Genomic DNA, 9,877 nt, shown 5'->3' with positions numbered 1-9,877 from the left:
AAAAAAAAAAAAAAAAAAAAAAAAAAAAAAAAAAAAAACAATTAAGAGTTCCACACAATATGTTCATAAAACTACTAATTACTATCTAGTAGAGAGTGCTTATCAAGCTGTGAGCCTGTGATGTCTAATTACTATCTAGTAAAGTGCTTCTCAATTCCACACAATTTGAGAACCTTGCTTCTTCAAATTTTGCTTGCCAAGCTGTGATATCTTTGTTTCTAGTTGTGTAGACCAAAATGAAGTTGTTTGTCGTTGCAATAGAAAGAACATTTTTGTTATCTCTTTCGAAACCTACTTTCTGGTAACCTTTAGTCCCTTTACTCTAAGCGTGCTAATTTAAGATTTTTATCTTTACTTTTTCCATAGTTAATTTTAATTATGTAAATTTTTGAAACCAATAAACTGAAAATGCATGTCATCAATAATAAATTTTGACTTAATAAAGCTTTAGTAATGGTTGAATCACTGTTGATAATCTGAACTACATGCTTTCAATAATTAGTTTGAGATTTTTAATGGGAACGAAAAAATTATAAGTGATAGTTGAGAAGATGTAAGAGCTTAAAATTTTATATAAAAACTAAAAAATATTGTAGGTTTTTAACTTAGAAAACTTTTGGGCTACCACAAAGCATTATTCTATTCTATTTAATGTGTGACAAATTTTTATTTTTCTGGAATTTTTCCTAATTCAAAATTTTATTATATTTATCCAAGAAGTTCAGATAACTTGGATCGAGTTAGTGGATGTATCAAATTCTGTTTTTAGTAAAAAAAAACTAGTTACAAAATTACTCCTTCTTTTCACAAAGAATGTTGTTTTGTGTTTGTAATGCAGTTTTTAAGATTAAATCGTTTTTTATCTCTACTATTTCAGTTTAGTAATTAGAGAAAGAGTATTGTATAGTGTATTAGTAAAAGATAAAAGTGAAATTTACTTATTTTTTAATTTATATGAAAAATGTTAGAATGACATTATTTGTGAAACTAAAGAAATAAGATGGTTAACAAAAGTAAAATACGTGAAAAATAGTCAAGAGGTAAAAAGTAAAAACACAAATATTGGTCTTGGAAATTAAGTAGTTAGAATGACATTATTTGTGAAACTGAAGAAATAAGACGGTTAACAAAAGTAAAATACGTGAAAAATAGTCTGAGAGGTAAAAAGTAAAAACACAAATATTGGTCTTGGAAATTAAGTAGGCCGACAAAGCCCCATAATAGTAGTCATAGCCCATATAATTGAGCTAAATGGACAAACCGCTTTATAATACTACTAGTATTAAGCCCGTACTCCGTATAGGACAAAACTATAATAAGATTTATAGATATCGATCACTTGCTGATATATGAATAAAACGAAAATCAGGATGTAGTTAATCATATAATGTATAATGGATTTAGTTTCATCTAATCGGACGAACTCACGAATGTTATTACTTTAAAGAACAAAAATAGAATCGAACGATTCATTTAAAGCACAACCAACGGAGAAATATAGTAATAGTTTGTTTGGTTTTTAGTTTGTAAACACAATCTTAACTCTTAAGACGATTCTAAAAACATATGGAATCATTAATAAATATTGAGAAAGATTGTTAAAAAGTAACAATCCCTAGCTTTTTGATTACTGGCCGGGTTTGATCGCAAGTCTTAAAAAGAGCTTTGGCTAAAATGCCAAAAGAGATGCAATCATGCAAGTAAAAAACTTACATAGTCGCCAAACACAAGGGTTATTTTTTTTATATTTTATCACTTGTCTGTTTGAAGAGAAAAAGAATGGTAAGAAAATTGCAATGAAAACTTAGAAGAGAATGTGGATATGAATTTACATTAGATTTGCAAACAAAATAATCATGTAACTTATAAGAGAGTGGTGACATATATAGACACAAAGATGCTTTACATCGTTTAAGAATGAAAAACTCAGGCAACCAATTTTTTGTACTCTAAGAAATGAAGCGAACTATAAGAACCTCACTCACCGAGGCAAAAGCTACTGATTCGACGAGAAAGGCCAAGAAGCATGAAAACATTATCCCAACTCGTCGCCATGGGAAACAACATAATCTCCAATCAGAAAATAGCTCTACATAAAACAGATCACATTATAAAAAAACTTAACATTTATATGAGATTGCAAATAGATCAAATTCAGCAACAGAGTTTGATAGAAACAGAGATTTGAATAAAGAGAAAGACACGGAATAATCATAGATCATATCAATTCACAAAAAAAAAGATGTTGATTACCAAATAACTGCGTCGAGAGAGAGAGAGAGAGAGCACTGTTAAGTTTTGGATTGTATCCTACTTCCCTATTTCAAAATCAAACAAAAGAACTTGTCATATAGAGTTGTTATAAAATTAGTACATGAGACTTAGATTAAGTTAGAAGAACACAGCAAAACGTGACGTGATCGTTTCGTTTGTAATGACATGGTAAAACCATGGATTAAATATTTTTTTTGTTTCATTGGCCGAAAAACTAAAGAGTTGAACATAGTAAATATTAGNTTTTTTTTTTTTTTTTTTTTTTTTTTTTTTTTTTTTTTTTTTTTTGATAAAAGATCTTCTAAAGTGAACTTGAACATACCTTTTCATCAACAAGGAGAAGATTATATTCCTGAAAATTCTTCTGGTTTATCCTTTTTTGGAAATCTCCAAAGACGTATGTTCGGGCTATTAGAACTCTGATCTTCCATTCTTTTTTCAAAGAATTTAGATTTAAGAGGAGTAAAATTCAGAGGCATCTTCGACCTGAAACTAAAAAAAAAACCATAATTAATATGAATTCAAGAGAAAAGGTATGCATATGAACAAAAGAAAAAGTATCAACCAGCATGAGAATTGCAAATCCAGAAGAAAAAAAGACAATGAAGAGTAGGTAAATACAGAGAAAATTGAAGAGAGAATCAAGTCAAATTGGATTTATGAAGATGGATCGGTTGTAAACCACCTTGAACGTGGAGCTGTTAAGCAGTTTGTGGAGGAAACATTGCAGATGAACAAAAAGGAGGTTATGCGTTTCTTCGTAAAACATGATGCTTTTTTTTATGCAGAAAATATTTATTTCACACGATCGTGTATTACTAATTTTTATTTTCTTCAAAAATTGAAAAGAAAATATAATCTGATGTGGCTGAATTTGATTAGCCAGGTGACTTGTGAATTATAAAATAAATGATTGATCTTCTATTTAACCCATCCGGTTTAGAATCTCGAATCCGGTTTAGATAATTTTGAGCCAGATCTAATATTTTTCTTAACCAGGTAATACAAAAACTCTAGAAACAAAAACAAAAAAACTTCCGATTACTTTTTCCTTCTCCGTGTCGATCCTCTTCTTCTTCGGACTCGCATTGCATCGTCGCTCACTCGATCCGTCGTGATTTCAGGTTCGTCATCTCTTCCCTGAGATTTATTTCTACAAATCTGATCTTATTGCGCTCTGTTATTATGAGCTGTATCGACAAATCTAAGCTAGGGTTCTTTCAGAGTGATCGATCGGGAGATTCCTCCGTTTGATCGGTTTTGTATTTGTGATTCCGACTTCCTGATCCGTATAATTGAATCGCGTTTCATAATTTTGGCTCTCTGTTTTTGAAACCGCTTATGTTTCGCTTCGGATTCGAAATCGTAGCTTTGGTTTTTGTGTTTGAATCGTGTTTGATTAGATAATTTATCCTCTTAGGATCATCGTCACCTCGAGTTCCGATCTTAGAATCTCTACTACTCATAGATTCTCATGTGTGATTTTGCCACTGCAATGTTTGATTATTTGTGTTGATTTGTTGCTGTAGGTTTAAATTGATTTAAGCATCGAATGTGAAAGTTCAATTTATACGTAGATCTATTCTTGATTTTGTATATAATTCGATTACATGTGTTTACTGAGAATTTCTGTTTATCGTCTGTTTACTCAACACACGTGATACTTCACTGAGATTGAAAGCCTTACGGATCGACAAATTCGGTTTTTTGTTCCCTAGCTTATCATCTCTGTATAGTTTCCTGGTGGAACAAGTTTGATAAACACTTAGTTTATAGATTTCTCTTTTAGCAGATCTGTTTTTCTTTACAAGTGAATTATAGTATTGTCTTACTTATGTATCCTATAGATATGTGTCATATAGCCTATGAGCTTTTTGCATTGTTTTTAACTATTTGAAGTGAGACATTTGGGAAGCTTTAGAGTTAGTGATGTCTGCTTGTCTTCCATGAGCTGTGTTTTTACAGGCTAATTCTGCTTATGTGTGTTGTACCACACAGATGTTCTCATTCAACTGTTTTGCTATTTTTACTTCTTTTTGCAGGGAAAATCATATTGGAAACATGCCAGGTCAGAAGATTGAAACGGGTCATGAGGACATTGTCCATGATGTGCAAATGGATTACTATGGAAAGCGAATCGCAACTGCCTCATCTGACTGCACCATCAAGATAACCGGCGTTACCAACAACGGTGGATCGCAGCCACTAGCTACATTAACTGGCCACCGTGGTCCTGTTTGGGAGGTCGCGTGGGCACATCCAAAGTTTGGATCAATCCTAGCTTCATGCTCCTATGATGGTCAAGTCATACTCTGGAAAGAAGGCAACCAAAACCAGTGGACCCAAGCTCATGTTTTCACAGACCACAAATCTTCAGTCAACTCCATTGCGTGGGCTCCTCATGATCTTGGACTATCCTTGGCTTGCGGGTCATCCGATGGAAACATTTCTGTTTTCACAGGCCGTCCTGATGGTGGCTGGGACACAGCAAGGATCGACCAAGCGCATCCGGTTGGAGTTACTTCGGTCACCTGGGCACCAGCCACTGCGCCTGGTGCTCTTGTGAGCTCAGGTTTGTTTGATCCGGTTTACAAGCTAGCTTCTGGTGGGTGTGACAACACCGTGAAAGTGTGGAAGCTCTCTAACGGTTCGTGGAAAATGGATTGCTTTCCAGCTCTTCAAAAGCACACTGACTGGGTCCGTGATGTGGCTTGGGCACCGAACTTGGGTCTCCCTAAGTCAACCATAGCTAGTGGCTCCCAAGATGGTAAAGTGATCATATGGACAGTGGGAAAAGAAGATGAGCAATGGGAAGGTAAGGTTCTGAAGGACTTTATGACTCCGGTGTGGCGAGTCTCGTGGTCTTTGACTGGTAACTTGTTGGCTGTCTCTGATGGAAACAACAATGTGACGGTGTGGAAAGAGTCAGTTGATGGAGAGTGGGAACAAGTTACTCTTGTGGAGCCGTAGGTTCTATCTCTTCCCTTCCTTCAAGGAACTGAAACAAACACTTTTTTCTTTAATCTTTTCTTAGTCCGGTTTGTTGATCTTTTGAGGGTATGTTTTTGCTTTTCTTAAAATTGATTCGAAACATTTGAACCTTCTTTTTCTCTTTTCTTTTCATAGAGACCCTTTTTAAAATTTGAAAAACAGGGATTTTTCATATGATATATATAGTTCTCTCAGTCTCTTTATTTGATTTTCCTACTTTTTTTTTTTATGTATGGTGAAGATTCTAATTTGAAAGAACTTCGATATAACGTGGTGACTCATCGATTTTACTGCATAAAATTAGGTACCTGTTGAGTGTTGTCTATATTTAATACATGATGTTTTTACTTCTTATGAATCAATCATGTTGAAACATGACATTTATTCAGATCCTAAACATTCTCTATCAGAATATAACTCATTTATCATAGAAAAAATAAATAGGCCCATAATAAGCATCTGGAGGAAACGTGGCCCATTTGGTTCTATCAAAAATTATAAGCACCGGACTCGTAAAAAAAATCCCATTTGCCTTTCTACAAATCTCCCCAAAAATCCTCTCCTTCAATCTCTCCACAACACTACAATCCAACAACTGAACCAAACCAAACTACAGCGAAGCTTGCTTTTGATTTTGCGATACGATGGCGAGCATTATTAGCAACGAGCCAGAGCGTGAGCACAGAGACGAGGAAGAGTCAGGAGCCAACGAAGATGAAGACACCGGTGCTCAGGTTGCTCCGATCGTCAGGCTCGAAGAAGTAGCTGTCACCACCGGTGAAGAAGACGAAGACACCCTCCTCGATCTGTATGTATCTCCCTATTTGGACTGAATTGTAGTGGATCTGATCGTTTCCGTAGTAGTTAGTTAGTTACTCGAGTTCTAGGGTTTAAGATTTGATAGTTGATTGATTGGGGTTTTGTGTACGAATCTGTAGGAAATCGAAAATGTATCGGTTCGATAAAGATGGGAGTCAGTGGAAGGAGAGAGGAGCTGGTACTGTTAAGTTCTTAAAACACAGAGAGTCTGGAAAGATTCGTCTCGTTATGAGGCAATCGAAAACTCTCAAGATCTGTGCTAATCATCTAGGTAAGATTTTTGTCTACGCTTGGTGTTAATTTGATTCTGGATCTGTATTTGTTGTAATATATTCATTTTGATCGTTGTTTTTTTTGGGAACTGTATGCAGTTACATCGGGCATGAGTGTTCAGGAACACGCTGGGAATGATAAGTCTTGTGTATGGCACGCTCGTGATTTCTCTGATGGGGAATTGAAAGATGAGCTTTTCTGCATCCGGTTTGCGTCAGTTGAGAGTGAGTCTGAATTTTCTATTTTGTATTTTTTTTTTTTTGGCTCAGTTGATTGGATCTCGTTAATTGTTGCTTATTAGTAGCTCTTATGGTCTCTTTTTTTTTGTGTGCCATACCTTGTAGTAGCTTAAACCTTATGATTACCTGCTTGCTTCATTTTGTTTCTGCTTATGCGTTTGCATTGTTTTGCTTAATCCTTGTCAGGAGTTTAGGGTGCAGTTCTTGTAGATTTATGGCTTAGCTCACTGGTTGATCATGAACTTAGTGATATTGCCATATGACAGCATGTTTTGGAAGTTGTCGATATAAAACTTTTCGCAAATTTAGAGATGTTATGCTTTTGATTTGAATTTTCCTTGTAGATTTAATGATTGAAATGTTACCAATCAGAAACTGTTTAAAAAGGTCGTTGGTGGATGACAGTATTTTAACTGCTGCAAATAAACTAGAGATATTCAGGCATTTTTTGATGTGTATGATCTGCATAGACAAAAGCAGTCCAGTGCTCCATGTAGCTTGGAAATTAAGCTGTGTGTAGCAATGGAACGTGTTTGTCTGAATCTCGTTTCATGTGATGTTTTGTTTGTGTATTTTGCAACGCTGTTGATGCTGTCATAGTTAGAGTAGAGTTGAGTTAAATAATCAAGTCTTGTTTACCTGATCAGACTGCAAAGCATTTATGCAAAAGTTCAAGGAAGTAGCTGAATCTGAAGAAGAGAAAGAAGAGAGCAAAGACGCTTCTGACGCTGCTGGTCTTCTTGAGAAATTAACAGTGGAAGAGAAAGAAACTAAAGAGAAAGCAGTGGAGAAAACAGAGGAGAAGGAGGAAAACAAAAAGAGTGAAGCTGTTGAAGAAAAGAAAACGGAGTGAGTCTGTTCCGTCGACTTAAGATGCATGCATCGAGGGAAGACTTGGCTTTTATTTTAAAACTGATACATGTTTTGAGTCGTGTTGAGAGTTCTATATATATGTTAGTGTCACAAAAAAAGTGTCACAGGTGACATTTGCATATTGCGAGATTGATTTGGGGGTTGTTTGGGTTTTCATTATCTGGAAAAGAAAGAAAAGAAAAAAGAGTATATTTTAAAGCTCTCATGATTTTTTTTGGGAAACAGTTTGGAATCAGAAGTGGTTCCATTTTGATTTTTACAAGTTTATATATGCAGTGGATGATTTCGTGTGCTTTCTTTTCAAACAAGTCGTTTCACATCATATTCTAACAAGCTGTTCCTCAGAACTGTTTCCGAAATTTAGCTAACTTGGACTAAACAGTGTACTTCCCATTACTTCCCAAGTTATATGGTTAGTTAAATCAAATGTTAAAAACTTGGAATTATGTTCCAGTTCCACTGTGTATTTAGATTTGGATAAGACCCCTACTCTTTGTGGTCTTTCATTCATTTACTCGTTGTGTTACAAATGGACAAATTACGATTCAGGTTGGGTCATGTGTCACAGTAGTTGACTGGCCCTACCCTGGTTTACTTGGAAGATTGTGTATGTGGGATTTTTCAGTCAACTGGATCCACCGACTTAAGAACCTATCAATGGATGATGCTGATTTTTCACCTTGTAGCCTTTTGATTGTCTTGTGCATATTGTTTTTTTGTTTTTTTTTCCAACAAATTCTACAAGTTCGCTTTCACTATATTTGATATATTTAGTCCTCTTAATTCTTCAATGTTGAGATCAGACGGAGACTTATCTTTCTCTTTTACAGACGCCGGTCGGGTCCTCCGTTGATTCCGGCGACAAAGAGAACCCTGTGGCTCATGGTGCTTCATCCGTGAACCGGCGCATCAACTAGGCAACTTTCTCAGATCAGAATCAAGGGAGAAGTGGAGAGGAGAAGCTTCTGCGCGACACTGTTGGTGAGAGCTCCACCGCCGGTGTAGCGACGCGGTGCAGAAGAAGGAGATCCACGGCGAGGTACGAGTGAGAACGGCGGTTAGATCTGCATGCCGGAGATTCTAGAGGTTTTGTTGCGCCGCTGTTCGATGGGGGAGGTTGTCTGCGGCAAGGCGGAGCTAAGCCACCGTCGAAGGTTTGCGGATCTACTCCCTACCGCTATTTCTCTCTCACGGCTAAGCATCGATCTCCTCGACAAAGGTAAGCTCGGTCATCTTCTTCCTCCTCGCCCACGGCTCTACGGTGGCGGAATGGCAACGGATCCTGGATCACCATCTCCGTTCGACTCACGACGTTCAGGCACACCGGAAGTCCTGATCCGGTGTGAATCCGCAAATCTTGAACGGCGGCTGCAATGAGTTCTTCATTTGCAGATTACGGTTTCCTGAACTGGTTCAGGAAACCGAGTCGGTTCTGTTTTCTGTAAATTTTGTTTGGTTTGATGTACCCGGTTTAGGCCCNCTGTTCGATGGGGGAGGTCGTCTGCGGCAAGGCGGAGCTAAGCCACCGTCGAAGGTTTGCGGATCTACTCCCTACCGCTATTTCTCTCTCACGGCTAAGCATCGATCTCCTCGACAAAGGTAAGCTCGGTCATCTTCTTCCTCCTCGCCCACGGCTCTACGGTGGCGGAATGGCAACGGATCCTGGATCACCATCTCCGTTCGACTCACGACGTTCAGGCACACCGGAGGTCCTGATCCGGTGTGAATCCGCAAATCTTGAACGGCGGCTGCAATGAGTTCTTCATTTGCAGATTAGGATTTTCTGAACCGGTTCAGGAAACCGAGTCGGTTCTGTTTTCTGTAAATTTTGTTTGGTTTGATGTACCCGGTTTAGGCCCTAAGGGAATTTTGATGGGCCTAAATCCGGAAATAGCCCATTAGGCGACTATTAATATTAATTGAAAGCCTTTTAACAAAAAAACAAAAAAAATGTGCAATAATTATGTCAACTTTATTTACTATTGACTATTGAGTATAAGCGATAGTTGGATACAGAGTTCTAAAAGAAACTAATTGAGTCACACCTTATTTGCCTAAAATCTTTTGTTTTATTGAACTCAAATCTAGTTGTTAAAGTGTTCAACGATCCTTTCCTATGAAGTAAACTAGATCCATGTGCACTCAAGGTATTAAAAAATCTAGAAATTTCCTCGAACCATCATACACACAACTTTCAACATGATCAAATCAAAGGGACACGTTGCTGCTTTTTATTTTCTCTCTACTTTACTTTACAAAATTTAATCATTTCATATTTCCTTTTTGCTCACGCAATCTAACTTTTTCTCTTCTTTCTCTTTTCTTTCTAATTTCTTGGCCATATGTTTCTTTTCTTTTTTCTAATAGATAGCCTTTTGTTTTTGTTTTTGGGTTGTATTATTCCGATC

General features: G+C 36.7%; 2 protein-coding genes and 1 long non-coding RNA gene across 4 annotated transcripts; 2 read left to right on the top strand and 1 right to left on the bottom strand.

Moving 5' to 3' along the window:
• Positions 1,833 to 3,034, bottom strand: LOC104786670. Of its 2 annotated transcripts, none has more exons than XR_767589.2 (4): positions 2,960 to 3,034; positions 2,597 to 2,766; positions 2,254 to 2,318; positions 1,833 to 2,089 (listed from the first exon to the last, which is right to left on the bottom strand). It is a non-coding gene; the product is annotated as an uncharacterized LOC104786670 (long non-coding RNA). The 2 variants fall into 2 exon arrangements; XR_767590.2 differs by having other exon boundaries at positions 2,597 to 2,760.
• Positions 3,280 to 5,446, top strand: LOC104786668 (protein transport protein SEC13 homolog B-like). The gene is made up of 2 exons (XM_010512114.2): positions 3,280 to 3,398; positions 4,317 to 5,446. Exon 2 carries the CDS (start codon positions 4,336 to 4,338, stop codon positions 5,242 to 5,244), a length of 909 nt encoding a protein of 302 aa, XP_010510416.1. The 5' UTR covers positions 3,280 to 3,398; positions 4,317 to 4,335; the 3' UTR covers positions 5,245 to 5,446.
• Positions 5,783 to 7,764, top strand: LOC104786667 (ran-binding protein 1 homolog b). The gene is made up of 4 exons (XM_010512113.1): positions 5,783 to 6,073; positions 6,204 to 6,355; positions 6,456 to 6,581; positions 7,244 to 7,764. The coding sequence occupies exons 1-4, from the start codon at positions 5,910 to 5,912 to the stop codon at positions 7,447 to 7,449; spliced, it is 648 nt and encodes a 215-aa protein (XP_010510415.1). The 5' UTR covers positions 5,783 to 5,909; the 3' UTR covers positions 7,450 to 7,764.

This window comes from Camelina sativa, chromosome 5, assembly GCF_000633955.1.
Source record: "Camelina sativa cultivar DH55 chromosome 5, Cs, whole genome shotgun sequence".
NCBI lineage: Eukaryota > Viridiplantae > Streptophyta > Magnoliopsida > Brassicales > Brassicaceae > Camelina > Camelina sativa.
This window is presented reverse-complemented; position numbering and strand designations above follow the sequence as displayed.

Excerpts from the sequence above, each read along its gene's own strand:
- LOC104786668 (XM_010512114.2), top strand. The coding sequence starts at position 4,336 with ATGCCAGGTCAGAAGATTGAAACGGGTCATGAGGACATTGTCCATGAT.
- LOC104786667 (XM_010512113.1), top strand. The coding sequence starts at position 5,910 with ATGGCGAGCATTATTAGCAACGAGCCAGAGCGTGAGCACAGAGACGAG. Across the intron at positions 6,074-6,203 it reads GAAGACACCCTCCTCGATCT|GAAATCGAAAATGTATCGGT; the intron begins GTATGTATCTCC and ends ACGAATCTGTAG. Across the intron at positions 6,356-6,455 it reads GATCTGTGCTAATCATCTAG|TTACATCGGGCATGAGTGTT; the intron begins GTAAGATTTTTG and ends AACTGTATGCAG.